The 20,038-nt window shown below is 44.6% G+C and overlaps 1 protein-coding gene across 4 annotated transcripts in view; it reads right to left on the reverse strand.

Moving 5' to 3' along the window:
- Positions 1 to 20,038, reverse strand: part of LOC139571460 (F-box only protein 11) — a 43,942-nt gene that overhangs the window by 8,444 nt on the left and 15,460 nt on the right. For 2 of the 4 annotated variants that reach the window (XR_011674301.1, XM_071394352.1), the window contains exons 4-17: positions 19,776 to 19,917; positions 17,291 to 17,420; positions 16,862 to 16,945; positions 16,092 to 16,224; positions 12,985 to 13,091; positions 8,817 to 8,928; positions 6,800 to 6,906; positions 6,559 to 6,696; positions 3,076 to 3,293; positions 2,731 to 2,911; positions 2,381 to 2,503; positions 1,877 to 1,962; positions 1,329 to 1,405; positions 802 to 1,056 (exon numbers count right to left, since the gene is read on the reverse strand). Coding sequence is in view for 2 of the 4 variants with exons in the window: in XM_071394352.1 (XP_071250453.1) it covers positions 802 to 1,056; positions 1,329 to 1,405; positions 1,877 to 1,962; positions 2,381 to 2,503; positions 2,731 to 2,911; positions 3,076 to 3,293; positions 6,559 to 6,696; positions 6,800 to 6,906; positions 8,817 to 8,928; positions 12,985 to 13,091; positions 16,092 to 16,224; positions 16,862 to 16,945; positions 17,291 to 17,420; positions 19,776 to 19,917 (1,893 nt within the window). In the remaining 2 variants the exon portion in view is untranslated. Of the gene's footprint in view, positions 1 to 801; positions 1,057 to 1,328; positions 1,406 to 1,876; positions 1,963 to 2,380; positions 2,504 to 2,730; positions 2,912 to 3,075; positions 3,294 to 6,558; positions 6,697 to 6,799; positions 6,907 to 8,816; positions 8,929 to 12,984; positions 13,092 to 16,091; positions 16,225 to 16,861; positions 16,946 to 17,290; positions 17,421 to 19,775; positions 19,921 to 20,038 lie in introns of all 4 variants that reach the window. The other 2 variants (XR_011674300.1, XM_071394350.1) reach the window with 1 other exon arrangement.

The raw sequence follows: 20,038 nt of genomic DNA on the forward strand, positions 1-20,038 counted from the left end.
TGGCAGTCCGACGGACGCGGGGTTTGGCGGACGCCAGGAGAACGCTACCTGCCGAATGCATAGTGCATTGGAGGAGGAATAATGGTCTGGGGCTGTTTTTCATGGTTTGGGCTAGGCCCCTTAGTTGGGGTGGCAGGTAGCCTAGTGGTTAGAGCGTTGGGCCAGTAACCGAAAGGTTGCTGGATCGAATCCCCAAGCTGACAAGGTAAAAATCTGTCTTTCTGGCCCTGAACAAGGCACTGTCCCTGAACAACCCACTGTTCCCCGGTAGGCCGTCATTGTAAATAAGAATTTGTTCTTAACTGACTTAAATAAAGATCAAATAATAAAATAAAATGTAGTTCCAGTGAAGGAAAATCTTAATGCTACAACATACAATTACATTCTAGACAATTCCGCTTCCAACTTTGTGGTAACAGTTTGGGGAAGGCCCTTTCCTGCATGGACCCGTGCACAAAGCGAGGTCCATACAGAAATGGATTGTCGAGATCGGTGTGGAAGAACTTGACTAGCCTGCACAGAGCCCTGACTCTTATGTGAAATTGTTTTGTGTTCAGCCCTGGTCGTCCTGAAAATAAAATGGTAAAAAACTTAATTGTGAGGCTAAATGGACATGCAGAAAAATTTAAGTCAGATAAACAAAAAGCCGATTTTAGCTGGAGTCTCGGGACTGATTAATCACATGGAGTCAAAGCTAAATACTGCTTAATACGCACACAAAGTCAAATAAATTTTTGCAACAAAAAAATGAGCATTTCTTATTGGACCAATCCAATAAGTTTCTAGCATAGCGTCGCCCACCTGCAGCGAAGCCGTCAAATATCCTGTTCTTCCTCAGGATGGGGTGACTGTTGGTGCTGATGAGGACCCCTGCCTGTGCGTTCCTGAAGATATCGTTCTCCTCCAGTAAACCTCGTCCTCCGTTGAATATACAGATCCCTCCGTCTCGCCCGTCGTGGATCTTATTCCTCCGGAGGGTGGGGTTGCTGTCCGTCTTTATCCACACCCCCGCCATGGCGTTGTCAAAGATCTCATTGTCCTCGATGAAGCCCAAACCTGAAACAGAGTCAGGATATCAGCCAAGAGATCCCCCTTTCATGTATCATGGTTATAGAGTTCATGAGGGAGCATCTGAGTGACACAGGAATATGATGGAGCCACTCCACTCAGAACCTGTGAATCCAGGGTGTCTTAACTGTTCTGCATCATGAATTTCATGTAGAAAAGGTACACGTTCTGAAGAAAATATGTGCTTGCTTCACCCCTTCCCAGACAAAATCAAGCTGAGAGGAGAATGGATGGATAGAGACTAACAGTTGGTTTCTCACCTGAGTTGTAAACCAGAATGCCTCCATTTTGACCTCCCCAGATCTTGTTCCGTCTGATTTTGGGATTGCTTCCAGTTCTGTTACAGTGGGAAACATTAAACAACAAATCAATCAATGCATATAATTAAAATCAATAGTATGACAAAAGTACATAGCAATGTGATAAATCATCCGTTAAATGCCTTTTTTAAATCAGCAACATGCACTACATTATTTACACAGGTTGTCAGTGGGTCCCACCGTGTGGTTGTCAGTGGGTCTCACCGTGTGGTTGTCAGTGGGTCCCACCGTGTGGTTGTCAGTGGGTCTCACCGCGTGGTTGTCAGTGGGTCTCACCGTGTGGTTGTCAGTGGGTCTCACCGTGTGGTTGTCAGTGGGTCCCACCGTGTGGTTGTCAGTGGGTCCCACCGTGTGGTTGTCAGTGGGTCCCACCGTGTGGTTGTCAGTGGGTCCCACCGTGTGGTTGTCAGTGGGTCCCACCGTGTGGTTGTCAGTGGGTCCCACCGTGTGGTTGTCTATTAATTTTGAGTTCCAGCCCTTTCACTGACCTGATTTGAACTCCAGAGTACATGTGGTTGTAGATATCATTGTCCTCCAACACTCCATGGCCGTTGTCGTAGAAGTAGACGCCAACCTGTATGACCCACAAGACAAGAGGGGAGGTGAGTGTTTAGTGTGCAGGTTATTGGCAAATTTAATTTGTTCATTCATCCATCCATCCGTGGGAGATGAGTGGCCCATGGAGCCAACTGAACTGACAGTGCCCCCCCCCATCTCTCTCTCTCCATCTATCTCTCTCCAGACACACAAAGGTACAGACACATGCATACACACACATTGTGATATTGTTGTATGGTGGTATTGAACATGTTGTGTTGTGGACATGTGGTGGTGTAGGGATGTTATATGATGTACTGTTTTATCTTTAGCTCATTCAGTACAAACATAGTTCACAGTTTTATATGTAATGTGGGTGCTTGGTGTGTTTGGACCCCAGGAAGAGGGATTCCTAATAAATACAACTCTCCATCTATCTCCCTCTATGTCCATACCTGTTTCCCACTGTGTATCCTGTTCCTCCTGAGGACAGGTGTGCTTCCTGTGGTCACCCAGACTCCTGCCAGCGTGTTGCTGTAGACCTCATTCTCCTCAATCACCCCCTGTCCCTTTTCATGCTACAGGGGAGACACACATGAATTACATTACTAACATCCTTATCCTCGGTCAGTCTGCTGCCTACTATATGAAGGTTTATTTAACACTAATATGGCGGGCTAATAGTGGTTAAATATGCTAAAGGGTTGCAGATAAACCACAGCTATAAGCTTCACAAGTACTAAACATGTGATTATGTGCTTTCTTTAAATACACATTTAAAAAGGTTCTAGAAAGCTCTACTTACCACATAGATGCCCCCGTGCTGTCCGTCGTGGATCTTGTTGTGTCGTACGATTGGGCAGCTGTTCGTCCTGATCTGGATCCCTGCCAAGGCGTTACCGTAGATATCATTCCCCTCAATGAGGCCTCGGCCGTCACCGAATATGTAAACGCCACCCTGGTTACCGTTGAAGATGGCGTTGCCCCTGTGATTGACACAACGTGGAAAAATGGCACCATTGACTATCCATTTACACATCAGCATCAATACAACGTAATATAGATTGCATAATGGACAAAGGGAGAGATGGATATTGTTTTTGAGAAAGTGAGAGAAAGAGAGAATGTATTTGACTGAAACCCCGCTGACCTTATTGTAGGATCGCTATTGGAGGTGACCCACACTCCAGCAAAGTTGTTTGCATAGATCTTGTTCTCGATGAACTGTCCTCTGCCCTTCTCATGCACGTAGATCCCTCCCGTCTGTCCGTGGTGGATCTCACAGCGCACCACCGTGGGGTTGGCGTACGCCTTCACCTCAAAGCCAGCTATGCGGTTCCTGTGGATGTTGCAGCTCTCAAAGTAGCCCTGCAGGAGGAGACAGTCACGTCAGTAATAAATCAGAATACCATGGCTATTTCTCAATTCAACTTTTCTCGATTCATCAGATCATCACTCCTCCTTTTCAAAAGCATTGGATAAGAACTTCACAGGAAAGGAACCTTAGACCTTCTCCAAAATACAGTTGAGAAGAGCAAGGTGTTAAAAAAAAACTTTTCTTTCCTATTGAGAAAATTACCTCAATCCGATGTCTTGTGTAACCAAAATTAGGAATACATTTCCATGTTTTTAGAAGCTGTGGATTAAGGTTTATGTAACTAAAACCAGTGGTGGGTCTTCAAAACCTACAGTCGGATGAAACCGGAAGGCAACACTTCTCTTTAAGAACAAGAACGGCTACAGACTGAGTATTTACAGCAAAAAGACAGTTTTATACGCCAGCTACAGTAGAAACCAAGGTTCTTCCTCAATTCTTTCCTCATTACCTTGCATACGCTCCTCAAAACACATTGAAGAATGTCAGATGAGAGGGGCCTTAGACATTCTCCTATAATACAATAGAGAAGGAAGCGAGAGGATGCAAGGGATGGGAGGAAAAATGAGAAAGAGCCTCTAGTCACAACTGTAGTCCAGATCAAAATGGAGCGTCATCTCAGGGGTAGCCAGACCAGACCAATATGGAGCGTCATCCCAGGGGTAGCCAGACCAGACCAATATGGAGCGTCATCCCAGGGGTAGCCAGACCAGACCAATATGGAGCGTCATCCCAGGGGTAGCCAGACCAGACCAATATGGAGCGTCATCTCAGGGGTAGCCAGACCAGACCAATATGGAGCGTCATTTCAGGGGTAGCCAGACCAGACCTATATGGAGCGGCATATCTCAGGGGTAGCCAGACCAGACCTATATGGAGCGTCATCTCAGGGGTAGTCAGACCAGACCAATATGGAGCGTAGGGTAGCACATTTTGGGGAATATTCAGAGGTGGAAACCTTCCGTGGGAATTAAAGGGAATATATGGAAATTAATGGAAATATATGCAAATTAATATTAATACCATTTAAATGTAGATGTTTTTAGCATTGGATATATTTACCATATCATATGGAGACAGAAACATGAACCTTTTATCTTATCATAAGTAGACATAATTGCAAATTACTAAATCGTTCCAATAGAAATAAAAAAAACAATTTAGTTACAAATTGAACTTTAATTAAATGAGTTGGCTCTTCACATGGGATGATTTCACTGAACGATCTCCAATGATCCATCGCATCTCCCAAAGACATTTTCAACATACATCTGTAAAATGATAGTCTAGAAACTAAAGCTTTGGTTGTCTTCCTCTCAGGCTTCCATGTCGACTCCCTGGACTTCCTCAATGTCCAGCTCTTGAACATCAGACTGAGGCCTCATCTTCACTGTAACTTTCCAACCTTGTTGAGGGTGGCTCATTGTCAGGCTCAAAAAGCCTAAAATTTGCCTGGATGGACACCAATTTTTCAACCCTTGTATTGGTCAGCCTGTTGCGTGCTTTGGTGTGTGTTTTCCCAAACAAGGACCAGTTGCGCTCTGAGGCGGCTGTTGTTGGTGGGATTTGGAGGATGGAGGCAACAGGGGAAAAAAGTCCCTTCCACCAGGTGGCTGATGAGAAATGTTGGCACAACTGCCATATTGCATCTCCATCCCGAAGCCCTTACTTGGAAGTGTACTTCGCCAGACTGCCAAGAACCTTGGTAGACACGGTAGTGACGACACCATAGGCCTTGTTGTTCTCTGCACCAGACAGGATGCTCTTGCCAGCATACTTGGGGTCCAACATGTACGCTGCGGCGTGTATGGGCTTCAGGCAGAAGTCTTCACGCTTTTTGATGTATTTCAGAACTGCAGTTTCCTCTGCTTGGAGCAACAGTGAAGTGGGCAGGGCAGTACGGATTTCTTCTCTTACATCTGCAAGCAGAGTCTGAACATCAGACAGGATGGCATTGTCTCCCTCAATCCGTGCAATGGCTACTGCTATAGGTTTCAGGAATTTCAGGCTGCTTACTACTCTCTCCCAAAATACATAATCCAGGAGAATCCTTTTGATGGGGCTGTCCATAATCAGCATACTGTCATATGGCCATTTCTTGGAGAGACTCCTTACCCTCCAGGAGACTGTCAAACATGATGATAACACCATCCCAACCGGTGTTGCTGGGCAGCTTCAATGTGGTGCTCTTATTCTTCTCACTTTGCTTGGTGAGGTAGATTGCTGCTATATCTTGATGACCCTTCACATACCTAACCATTTCCTTGGCTCTCTTGTAGAGTGTATCCATCGTTTTCTTGAGAAGCAGATTCAACGCATGAGCAGCACAGCCAATGGGTGTGATGTGAGGCTAGGACTCCTCCACTTTAGACCATACAGACTTCATGTTTGCAGCATTGTCTGTCACCAGTGAAAATACCTGAGCGCCGAGGGAACTTTATGCACTTGACCAGATGATTCTGCATCTTTGTTGCATTCTTCACATATGATTTGGCACAATATTTGCAAATGTACACAGCTTTTCCTTCTACATTAGCTGCAGTGAAATGTCTCCACACATCAGATAGTGCCCGTGGCATTTTCCTGTAAAGATCAGAAACAATAGTTTTAAAAAATTATTATAATACAATTCCATGTACAGATAAATAGTTAAACAGTTAGATTAAACAACTCCTTTGTAAGACAAATATTTTAAAATGGAACATGTATGGAAACAGGTGAATTAACACGCCTCAGTTAGCAGGCTCAAGCAAGCTAAAACCCACATGGTAGCAAAAACTAACTAGCAGAAACTGTTAACAAGTTAGAAACAAGTTAGCTACTATTTGCTAATTAACAAAAAAATGACGTACGTCATATGATATATATTCACCCCACCCAGTAGTGTAATCAAAACTTACAAGAAAGCATGTAGTCCTTTGCTCCGACAGGGTAGTAGTGTGGGCTCAATAGCATCTCATTAGTGTGCAAGATCTTGAGAATCAGCTGTACATGTGATGGAAGAGTGCACTGTGCATGCAGAGGGTTACAATTCCATTGAATTGGGGATCCAACTTGTAAGTCGCTCTGGATAAGAGCGTCTGCTAAATGACTTAAATGTAAATGTAAATGGGATAGTTTAACCAAAATATGCCACAAGACCCAAAATTACCTTGTGTATCCCACAAAAAAGGGTTCACTGTTATAAGCAAAATTCCCCAAATTCCCGACCTTTTGCAACCCTAATGTAGCCAGACCAGAACAATAGTGTCATCTCACCATGCCGTGGTCGAAGGTGAAGACGCCCACGTCTCTGCCGTGGTGGATGTGGTTCCGTCTGATGATAGGGTTGCCATGGTTTTTCACCCAGATCCCTGCCAGAGCGTTGTTGGAGATCTCATTGTCCTCGTAGATTCCCTGGGAACAAAGAATGAGTTGCAGAGTTTCACAGCACAGTCTTGGAAATGGGATGATTTGAGTAATCAAGTGCCATATGGAAAGAGTGGTGTGCGTTACCTACCTGTGCATGGTCAGTGATGTAAAGCCCCACGTTCTCACAGTCGCTGATGTTGCAGTGTTTGATGGTGGGACAAGCGCCCTGGCCGCTCACACAGACCGCTGAGCCCACTGAAACCAACAGGTGTAGAGCCAGCCAGGTGAGCATGGTAGAGCCCGGTGTATCCACTACACTTCTCTGACAGATACCCACCCACTGTCTCAATTCCATGTGTGGAAGACACTGTCAAAATATCACCCTATGAGCTATGATCATTATAATACATTTAGGTGTCATGAAAATTAGACTGCACTAAGTAGGTCTGAGATGCTAAAACTATGCTTAGTGAAAGGCAGGTCGGTCTGAGATAATAAAACTATGCTTAGTGAAAGGCAGGTAGGTCTGAGATGCTAAAACTATGCTTAGTGAAAGGCAGGTCGGTCTGAGATAATAAAACTATGCTAGGTGAAAGGCAGGGAGGGCTGAGATAATAAAACTATGCTTAGTGAAAGGCAGGTCGGTCTGAGATAATAAAACTATGCTTAGTGAAAGGCAGGTCGGTCTGAGATAATAAAACTATGCTAGGTGAAAGGCAGGGAGGGCTGAGATAATAAAACTATGCTTAGTGAAAGGCAGGTCGGGCTGAGATAATAAAACTATGCTAGGTGAAAGGCAGGGAGGGCTGAGATGCTAAAACTATGCTTAGTGAAAGGCAGGTAGGTCTGAGATGCTAAAACTATGCTAGATGAAAGGCAGGTAGGTCTGAGATGCTAAAACTATGCTAGGTGAAAGGCAGGTAGGTCTGAGATGCTAAAACTATGCTAGATGAAAGGCAGGTAGGTCTGAGATGCTAAAACTATGCTAGGTGAAAGGCAGGGAGGGCTGAGATGCTAAAACTATGCTAGGTGAAAGGCAGGTCGGGCTGAGATGCTAAAACTATGCTAGGTGAAAGGCAGGTCGGGCTGAGATGCTAAACCTATGCTAGGTGAAAGGCAGGTCGGGCGGTCTGAGATGCTAAACCTATGCTAGGTGAAAGGCAGGTCGGGCTGAGATAATAAAACTATGCTAGGTGAAAGGCAGGTCAGTCTGAGATAATAAAACTATGCTAGGTGAAAGGCAGGGAGGTCTGAGATAATAAAACTATGCTAGGTGAAAGGCAGGGAGGGCTGAGATAATAAAACTATGCTAGGTGAAAGGCAGGGAGGGCTGAGATAATAAAACTATGCTAGGTGAAAGGCAGGGAGGGCTGAGATAATAAAACTATGCTTAGTGAAAGGCAGGGAGGGCTGAGATAATAAAACTATGCTTAGTGAAAGGCAGGTCGGTCTGAGATGCTAAGACTATGCTTAGTGAAAGGCAGGTCGGTCTGAGATAATAAAACTATGCTAGGTGAAAGGCAGGGAGGGCTGAGATGCTAAAACTATGCTTAGTGAAAGGCAGGTCGGGCTGAGATAATAAAACTATGCTAGGTGAAAGGCAGGTCGGGCTGAGATAATAAAACTATGCTTAGTGAAAGGCAGGGAGGGCTGAGATAATAAAACTATGCTTAGTGAAAGGCAGGTCGGTCTGAGATGCTAAGACTATGCTTAGTGAAAGGCAGGTCGGTCTGAGATAATAAAACTATGCTAGGTGAAAGGCAGGGAGGGCTGAGATAATAAAACTATGCTAGGTGAAAGGCAGGGAGGGCTGAGATGCTAAAACTATGCTTAGTGAAAGGCAGGGAGGGCTGAGATTCTAAAACTATGCTTAGTGAAAGGGAGGTAGGTCTGAGATGCTAAAACTATGCTAGGTGAAAGGCAGGGAGGGCTGAGATGCTAAAACTATGCTAGGTGAAAGGCAGGTAGGTCTGAGATGCTAAAACTATGCTAGATGAAAGGCAGGTAGGTCTGAGATGCTAAAACTATGCTTAGTGAAAGGCAGGTAGGTCTGAGATGCTAAAACTATGCTTAATGAAAGGCAGGGAGGGCTGAGATGCTAAAACTATGCTAGGTGAAAGGCAGGTAGGTTTGTGGAGAGATGGAGACATTGTGTTGTAAGGTACCTGTGCAAGTGCTGCGTATGATACAGTGGTCAATGATGGGACTGCAGTTGACTGTAATCTCCAGACAGTGGTGGGCATTGTGGTGCTGGGCAGATTTATCATCAGGATTAAACTAAGAGAGGCAGACAAACATAAGGGAGTTAGTTTATTACATATGAATGACTCCTATCGTAGTCCTAACATTTTACTAACATCCACAACTGATATCATGTCAACAGTTTCCTTCGTATGATGAGGACCAACGTACAGAGCCAATATGACAACATGATGAGGACCACAGTACAGAGCCAATATGACAACATGATGAGGACCACAGTACAGAGCCAATATGACAACATGATGAGGACCACTGTACAGAGCCAATATGACAACATGAGGACCACTGTACAGAGCCAATATGACAATATGATGAGGATCACAGTACAGAGCCAACATGACAATATGAGGAGGACCACAGTACAGAGCCAATATGATGAGGACCACTGTACAGAGCCAATATGACAACATGATGAGGACCACCGTACAGAGCCAATATGACAATATGATGAGGACCACCGTACAGAGCCAATATGACAATATGAGGACCACTGTACAGAGCCAATATGACAATATGATGAGGATCACAGTACAGAGCCAACATGACAATATGAGGAGGACCACAGTACAGAGCCAATATGATGAGGACCACTGTACAGAGCCAATATGACAACATGATGAGGACCACCGTACAGAGCCAATATGACAATATGATGAGGACCACTGTACAGAGCCAATATGACAACATGATTAGGACCACCGTACAGAGCCAATATGACAATATGATGAGGACCACTGTACAGAGCCAATATGACAATATGAGGACCACTGTACAGAGCCAATATGACAATATGAGGACAACTGTACAGAGCCAATATGACAATATGAGGACCACTGTACAGAGTCAATATGACAATATGAGGACCACAGTACAGAGCCAATATGACAATATAATGAGGACCACTGTACAGAGTCAATATGACAATATGATGAGGACCACTGTACAGAGTCAATATGACAATATGATAAGGACCACTGTACAGAGTGAATATGACAATATGATGAGGACCACTGTACAGAGTGAATATGACAACATGATGAGGACCACTGTACAGAGTCAATATGACATTATGAGGACCACAGTACAGAGCCAATATGACGAGGACCACAGTACAGAGTGAATATGACAACATGAGGATCATTGTACAGAGCCAATATGACAATATGAGGACCACTGTACAGAGCCAATATGACAATATGAGGACCACAGTACAAGGAGCCCAATCATGACATCAGAGCGTACCACAGTACAGAGTGGAATATGACAATATGAGGACCACTGTACAGAGCCAATATGACAATATGAGGACCACAGTACAGAGCCAATATAATGAGGACCACTGTACAGAGTCAATATGACAATATGATGAGGACCACTGTACAGAGCCAATATGACAACATGAGGACCACCGTACAGAGCCAATATGACAACATGAATACCACCGTACAGAGCCAATATGACAATATGAGGACCACTGTACAGAGCCAATATGCCAATATGATGAGGACCACAGTACAGAGCCAATATGACAATATGACAATATGATGAGGACCACAGTACAGAGCCAATATGACAACATGATGAGGACCACTGTACAGAGCCAATATGAGAATATGATGAGGACCACAGTACAGAGTCAATATGACAAGGACCACAGTACAGAGTGAATATGACAATATGAGGACCACTGTACAGAGTCAATATGACAATATGAGGACCACTGTACAGAGCCAATATGACAATATGAGGACCACTGTACAGAGCCAATATGACAATATGAGGACCACCGTACAGAGCCAATATGACAATATGATGAGGACCACTGTACAGAGCCAATATGACAAGGACCACAGTACAGAGTGAATATGACAATATGAGGACCACTGTACAGAGTCAATATGACAATATGAGGACCACAGTACAGAGCCAATATGACAATATAATGAGGACCACTGTACAGAGTCAATATGACAATATGATGAGGACCACTGTACAGAGTCAATATGACAATATGATAAGGACCACTGTACAGAGTGAATATGACAATATGATGAGGACCACTGTACAGAGTCAATATGACATTATGAGGACCACAGTACAGAGCCAATATGACGAGGACCACAGTACAGAGTGAATATGACAACATGAGGATCATTGTACAGAGCCAATATGACAATATGAGGACCACTGTACAGAGCCAATATGACAATATGAGGACCACAGTACAGAGCCAATATAATGAGGACCACTGTACAGAGTCAATATGACAATATGATGAGGACCACTGTACAGAGCCAATATGACAACATGAGGACCACCGTACAGAGCCAATATGACATGAATACCACCGTACAGAGCCAATATGACAATATGAGGACCACTGTACAGAGCCAATATGCCAATATGATGAGGACCACAGTACAGAGCCAATATGACAATATGATGAGGACCACAGTACAGAGCCAATATGACAACATGATGAGGACCACTGTACAGAGCCAATATGAGAATATGATGAGGACCACAGTACAGAGTCAATATGACAATATGAGGACCACAGTACAGAGCCAATATGACAATATGATGAGGACCACTGTACAGAGTGAATATGACAATATGATGATGACCACTGTACAGAGTGAATATGACAACATGATGATCACTGTACAGAGCCAATATGACAATATGAGGACCACTGTACAGAGCCAAAAAGACAATATGAGGACCACTGTACAGAGCCAATATGACAATATGAGGACCACTGTACAGAGCCAATATGAGGACCAACATACAGAGCCAATATGACAATATGATGAGGACCACAGTACAGAGCCAATATGACAATATGATGAGGACCACTGTACAGAGTCAATATGACAATATGAGGACCACAGTACAGAGTGAATATGACAATATGAGGACCACTGTACAGAGCCAATATGACAATATGATGAGGACCACTGTACAGAGCCAATATGACAAGGACCACAGTACAGAGTGAATATGACAATATGAGGACCACTGTACAGAGACAATATGACAATATGATGAGGACCACTGTACAGAGTCAGTATGACAATATAATGAGGACCACTGTACAGAGTCAATATGACAATATGATGAGGACCACTGTACAGAGTCAATATGACAATATAATGAGGACCACTGTACAGAGTCAATATGACAATATGATAAGGACCACAGTACAGAGTGAATATGACAATATAATGAGGACCACTGTACAGAGCCAATATGACAATATGATAAGGACCACAGTACAGAGTGAATATGACAATGATGACCACTGTAAGGAGCCAATATGACAACATGATGAGGACCACCGTACAGAGCCAATATGACAATATGAGGACCACTGTACAGAGCCAATATGACAATATGATGAGGATCACAGTACAGAGCCAACATGACAATATGAGGAGGACCACAGTACAGAGCCAATATGATGAGGACCACTGTACAGAGCCAATATGACAACATGATGAGGACCACCGTACAGAGCCAATATGACAATATGATGAGGACCACTGTACAGAGCCAATATGACAATATGATGAGGACCACTGTACAGAGTGAATATGACAACATGATGAGGACCACTGTACAGAGTCAATATGACATTATGAGGACCACAGTACAGAGCCAATATGACGAGGACCACAGTACAGAGTGAATATGACAACATGAGGATCATTGTACAGAGCCAATATGACAATATGAGGACCACTGTACAGAGCCAATATGACAATATGAGGACCACAGTACAGAGCCAATATAATGAGGACCACTGTACAGAGTCAATATGACAATATAAATGAGGACCACAGTACAAAGTGAATATGACAACATGAGGATCACTGTACAGAACCAATATGACAATATGAGGACCACTGTACAGAGCCAATATGAGGACCACTGTACAGAGCCAATATGAGGACCACTGTACAGAGCCAATATGAGGACCAACATACAGAGCTGTTGTCACTGTTGAGTCCAGGCATACACCAACAGTCAGCTAGGCCCATATTATGTAAGTCATGGATACGACCTCACCTTGATGGTCATGTAGCCGACGTATGCATCCTCTGAGCCCTCCATGAAGACAAACGTTGAGTCTCTGGTGTTCTCAATGATCACTTTGTCTGCTACTTTACCAGATGCTGTTGAAAAAAATACAGCATTGGGGGTTAAAAGGGCAGGGCAAAAGACAACAATGGGCTACAAGTGTCCAGCAAAGATAGTCAATGAACCATGTTGCAAGGTCAAGTGGAGTAGATAGTAGAGGTCGACCGATTCATCGGAATGGCCGATTAATTAGGGCCGATTTCAAGTTTTCATAACAAATCGGTATTTTTTTTTTACAACTTTAACACATTCTTATTTTCAATGATGGCCTAGGAACGGTGGGTTTACTGCCTTGTTCAGGGGCAGAACGACAGATTTTTACCTTGTCAGCTCAGGGGATTCGATCTGGCAACCTTCCGATTACTAGTCCAACGCTCTAACCACCTGCCTTACATTGCACTCCACGAGGAGCCTGCGTGGCAGGCTGACTACCTGTTACGCGAGGGCAGCAAGAAGCCAAGGTAAGTTGCTAGCTAGCATTAAACTTATCTTATAAAAAACAATCAATCTTAACATAATCACTAGTTAACTACACATGGTTGATGATATTACTAGTTTATCTAGCGTGTCCTGCGTTGCATATAATCGATGCGGTGCCTGTTAATTTCTCATCGAATCACAGCCTACTTCGCCAAACGGGTGATGATTTAACAAGCGCATTCGCAAAAAAAGCACTGTCGTTGCACGAATGTACCTAACCATAAACATCAATGCCTTTCTTTAAAATCAATACACAAGTATATATTTTTAAACCTGCATATTTAGTTAATATTGCCTGCTAACATTAATTTCTTTTAACTAGGGAAATTGTCTCACTTTTCTTGCGTTCCGTGCAAGCAGTCGGGGAATATGCAGCAGTTTGGGCCGCCTGGCTCCGAACTGTGTGAAGACCATTTATTCCCAACAAAGACCGAAATTAATTTGCCAGAATTGTAAATAATTATGACATTGAAGATTGTACAATGTAACAGCAATATGTAGACTTCGGGATGCCACCTGTTAGATAAAATACGGAACGGTTTAAAATACGGAAATACGGAATACAGAAATACGGAAATTATCATTTCCGGATTTGACCATATTAACTTCTTACAGGACGGTAGCGTCCCACCTGGCCAACATATAATTCAAACTACAGAATTATAAATATTTAACTTCCATAAAATCACAAGTGTAATTCATCAAAATAAAGCTTAACTTCTTGTTAATCCAGCTGCTGTGTCAGATTTCAAAAAGGCTTTACGGCGAAAGCACACCATGCGATTATCTGAGGACAGCGCCCCGCATACAAAAGCATGAAAAACATATTTCAACCAGGCAGGTGCGCCACGAAAGTCAGAAATAGCGATATAATAAATGCCTTACCTTTGATGATCTTCTTCTGTTGGCACTCCAAAAGGTCCCAGTTACATCACAAATGGTCCTTTTGTTCGATAATGTACTTTATATCCATAAAAACTCAGTTTAGCTTACGCGCTTGAGTCAATAATCCACCAAGTTTTCCTCCATCAAAATGCATACAAAATGAATCCCAAACGTTACCAATATACTTTTCCAAACAAGTCAAACAACATTTATAATCAAACCTTAGGTACCCTAAAACGTAAATAAACGATAACATTTAAGACAGAGAATTGTTATTGTCTTTACCGGAGAAAAATACCAAAGAACGCGCTCTCACCCACGCGCGCTTGGAAACACTACAGCCAAAATGGGAGCCACCTAGAAAAACTACAATTCCTGGCTCATTTTTCCAAAAACCAGCATGAAACTCTTGCTAAAGACTGTTGACATCTAGTGTAAGCCCTAGGAACTGCAATCTGGGAGGATTTCACCTTATAATAAAAGTGACAGCCATTGAAAACAGTGGTAGGGTGAATTATTTTTTGGGGGGGATGGTTTGTCCTCGGGGTTTCACCTGCCATATCAGTTCTGTTATACTCAACATCATTTTAACAGTTTTAGAAACTTTAGAGTGTTTTCTATCCAAATCTACCAATTATACGCTTTTCATCCGGACGTGAAAATACTGCCCCCTACCCAAGAGAGGTTAAGGCTCGTATTTCTGTGTGTTATTATGTTATAATTAAGTCTATGATTTGATATAGCAGTCTGAGCGGTGGTAGGCAGCAGCAGGCTTGTACGCATTCATTCAAACAGCACTTTCATGCGTGTGCCAGCAGCTCTTCGCTGTGCTTCAAGCATTGAGCTGTTTATGACTTCAACTCCCGAGATTAGGCTGGTGTAACCGATGTGAAATGGCTAGCTAGTTAGCGGGGTGCGCGCTAATAGCTTTTCAAATCGGTGACGTCACTCGCTCTGAGACCTTGAAGTAGTTGTTCCCCTTGCTCTGCAAGGGCCGCGGCTTTTGTGGAGCGATGGGTAACAATGCTCGAGGGTGGCTGTTGTCGATGTGTTCCTGGTTCGAGCCCAGGTAGGGGTGAGGAGAGGGACGGAAACTATACTGTTACACTGGCAATACTAAAGTGCCTATAAGAACATCCAATAGTCAAAAGTATATGAAATACAAATGGTATAGAGAAAAATAGTCCTATAATTCCTATAATAACTAAAACCTAAAACTTCTTGCCTAGGAATATTGAAGACTCATGTTAAAAGGAACCACCAGCTTTCATATGCTCTCATATTCTGAGCAAGGAACTTAAACGTTAGCTTTTTTACATGGCACATATTGCACTTTTACTTTCTTCTCCAACACTTTGTTTTTGCATTATTTAAACCAAATTGAACATGTTTCATTATTTATTTGAGGCTAAATAGATTTTATTCATGTATTATATTAAGTTAAAATAAGTGTTCATTCAGTATTGTTGTAATTGTCATTATTACAAATAAATAAATAAAAAATATTTTTTTTTTGATAAAAAATGAATTTTAATTGGTCGATATCGGCTTTTTTTGGTCCTCCAATAATCGGTATCGGCGTTGAAAAATCATAATCGGTCGACCTCTAGTATATAGACGGGAACAGACGGTGTACGGTACAGAAAACAATGAACAGAATTAATACGTACCAGCTCCGATCATTGTGATGGGCGATTCAATGTAAATCCACTCATCAGTGTAGACCCCAGAGTGTACGAATATGAGGCCGTCAAAGTGGGCCTCCTGAACACCTCCCAAGGCATCCTCGATGGTGTCATAGTACTGAGGAAGAGGCACCATAGAGAAGTGTGTTACAGCGAAGTCACAGTGAACTCATGATGACCAATCACTCAATAACAACCCACAGATTAAAAAGCCTAGTCCTGAACTAAAAAGTTAAGCCTATATCAATACAAATAAATTACATTTCTATAGCGCTTTTCATAGAATCTCGAAGTGCTTCAAGAGCAAAAAACAAACAAGCAATATATCATGACAGGTCAACCAGTAGAGGCCAGGTCAACCAATAGAGGCCAGGTCTTTGAAAGCTGCATCTTCTGAAGATGTAGAGGGTCAGCTAATGTCTTGAGTGGAGAATGCTGGTCAGAGGATGGTGATGGAGTCTGCTGCTGATCTTGTAGAGGGCAAGTCTGGGAACCAGCCTGACTCTTATAGCCACTGGACTTTCTCTTCCACTCTGAAGCACCCACTTGGGAGACACCTCAGCAGCTCTGGGTGCCAGAAAGCTCACCATACAAAGTTCAGAATAGTAGCCAGTCGTCCTCTCTACAAGCACTCCCATTACTCTAAAGCTTAGGCAATGAAGATTCTTCATTCAGTGTACATTTTAGTCCAGGACTAGGCTTAAATCGGTTTCAAGGAAACTGGCCCTTAAACTCTCTCAAACAAACACACTTACAAGCATGTTCTCTCTTCCTTTGTATCTGGCAGGATTACTGTAGAAGTGTTCTGCGAAGCCTGGCTTCACATGTGCTCCTTTATACTGTAAACAAAAACAAAACAACGTCAATGAATCTGGCCATTATTATAGCACAGTAATACTAATGGTGGGATTGCTTCTAGAATCACAGCAATCAAGTTATGTCACTCCACTGGAACTTCACTTGCCAAGTTAAATAAAGGTTAAATAATAAAATAAACAAACAAATAGAATTACTGGGACTCCACAGTGTTCTTGCATTCATATGGCTGTACAAGCTGTTGACTGTTTTAGCAGCAGTAGGAGTATCTATATGGTTGAGTGACAGTGAGGGTTTCCATAGGTCAGAGGTGAGTGAGTAACAGTAAGGACAGTGTGGGAAAAGAGGTCATGGGGTCGTTGTCCTACCAGCTGCTGAAAGCTCTCCTTCCACGGGTTGGGCTGCTCGTACTCTTCTGGGTTAATCTGGAAGAACTTCCCCGCCTCAGGATGCATCATGGGACGCGTGTACTCAAACACCTCCATGTACAGCCTCTTCCTGTGAAGCAAAGCAAGGCACAGCCAGACAGGACACCATAAGACACGCTAACTTCAAGCGATAACACACTGTGGGGCGCAGGAGGGAAAGACAGTGTGTGTTCCAGATTGGATCCGTTACATTTGGTTGAAGACACCCAAATTAGGACAACCTAACAATTCCATGCGGAAGCATTTGAAAATAGTTGTGGGTTCAGTGCTAACTAGCATTGCTGGTCCCATTGTTTACAATTCTTCCTAATTTATGTAAAGCATTACGGGACATTAGAATCCTCGTCTTAACCTTTTATCTTCAACCTAGCTTTGCACCTATGGGTACACTCGGAATAGCTAACAGTCCACCTATTATGCCATCGACTTAAAAGGTGAAGTCCAATCAATCAATAGATTCGATTTCTATGGTCTCACCATCCAGACAGACAGAATGACAGACAGAATGAGACAGTGTCTCACCAGCCAGCCAAGCAGCCAGACAGCCAAGCAACTAGCCAGCCAGCCAACTAGCCAAGCAGCCAGCCAAGCAGCAAGCCAAGCAGCCAACCAGACCGCCAGCCAACCAACCAAAAGGCTGACCAGCCAGCCAACCAAGAGGTCGGCCAGCCAGCCAGCCAACTAGCCAGCCAGCCAGCCAACCAAAAGGCCAGCCAGCCAGCCAACCAAAAGGCCAGCCAGCCAGCCAACCAAAAGGACAGCCAGCCAGCCAACCAAAAGGACAGCCAGCCAACTAGCCAGCCAGCCAACTAGCCAGCCAGCCAGCCAACCAACCAAAAGGCCAACCAGCCAACCAAAAGGCCAGCCAGCCAGCCAACCAAAAGGACAGCCAACCAACTAGCCGGCCAGTCAGTCAACCAGCCAGCCAACTAGCCTGCCAACTAGCCAGCCAGCTAGCTAACTAGCCTGCCAACTAGCCAGCCAGCAAACCAACTAGCCAAGCAGCCAGCCTAATAGCCAAGCAGCCAGCCAACTAGCCAAGCAGCCAGCCAACTAGCCAAGCAGCCAGTCATGGGTTCAGTGCTAACTAGCTTTGCTGGTCAACCAACCAACCAACCAGCCAGCCAAGCAGACAGCCAGCCAACCAACCAACCAAAAGGCCAGCCAGCCAACCAAGCAGCCAACCAACCAAACAAAAGGCCAGCCAGCCAAACAACCAAATGGCCAGCCGGCCAAGCAAAAGGCCAGCCAAATGGCCAGCCAGTCAAGCAAAAGGCCAGCCAGCCAAGCAGCCATCCAGCCAAAAGGCCAGCCAACCAAAAGGCCAGCCAGCCGACCAACTAGCCAACCAACTAGCCAGCCAGCCAACCAAAAGGCCAGCCAGCCAACCAACTAGCCAACCAACCAACTAGCCAACCAACCAACCAACTAGCCAGCCAAGCAGCCAGCCAACTAGCCAACTAGCCAGCCAGCCAACCAACTAGCCAGCCAGCCAACTAGCCAAGCAGACAGCCAACCACCAACCAGCGAAACAGACAGCCAAACCACCAACCAACAACCAGCCAGCCAAGCAGACAGCCAACCAACCGGACAAGTAGACAACCAACCAACCGGACAAGCAGCCACCAACCAACCAGACAACCAACCAACCAGACAACCAACCAACCAACCAGACAACTGGACAAGCAGACACCCAACCGGACAAGCAGACACCCAACCAACCAGACAACCGGCCAAGCAGACACCCAACCAACCGGCCAAGCAGACACCCAACCAACCGGCCAAGCAGACACCCAACCAACCGGCCAAGCAGACACCCAACCAACTGGCCAAGCAGACACCCAACCAACCGGCCAAGCAGACACCCAACCAACCGGCCAAGCAGACAACCAACCAACCGGCCAAGCAGACAACCACCAACCAGCCAGCCGAGCAGACAGCCAACCAACCAGCAAAGCAGACTGTCAGCCTGCCAAGCAGACAGCCAGACAGACAGACAAGCAACCAACCAACCAGACAGCCAACCAGCCAGCCAACCAACCAAGCAAACAGTCAATCAACCAGTCAACCAACCAGTCACCCATCAACCAGCCAAGAAGACAGCCAACTGGCCAAGCAGACAGCCAGCCAGCCAACCAACCAGAGAGCCAGCCAGCCAACCCAGTCAAGCAGACAGCCAATCAGCCAGCCAGCAAACCAAGCAGACAGTCAACCAACCAACCAGCCAAGCAGACAGCCAACCAACCCAGTCAAGCAGACAGCAAACCAACCAAGCAGACAGTCAACCAACCAAGCAGACAGTCAACCAACCAAGCAGACAGTCAACCAACCATCCAGCCAACTGGCCAAGCAGACAGTCAGCCAGACAACCAACCAGCCAGCCAGCCAACCAAGGAGCCAGACAGACAGCCAACCAGCCACTCACCAGAGGATGGGGTCATTGGCCAGTTCGCTGAAGCGTTTGCAGACACATGCTGCGCGACACAGGTCCTGCTCCAGCAGGTAGGAGAAGATCTTCAGAACCACCTCATCTGGCAGCTTCTCCTGGAGGTAGTGCTCTGCGGGAGCTGCTAGTGATGAACACAACCAGAGGGACACTTTATTAATGGAGGAGGTATTCACACATCCAAAATAATAACAGGAGATGGACAGAAGGTCCAATACAGAGAGTAGGGGCATTTTCAACCT

Source organism: Salvelinus alpinus, chromosome 3 (assembly GCF_045679555.1).
Source record: "Salvelinus alpinus chromosome 3, SLU_Salpinus.1, whole genome shotgun sequence".
Lineage (NCBI taxonomy): Eukaryota > Metazoa > Chordata > Actinopteri > Salmoniformes > Salmonidae > Salvelinus > Salvelinus alpinus.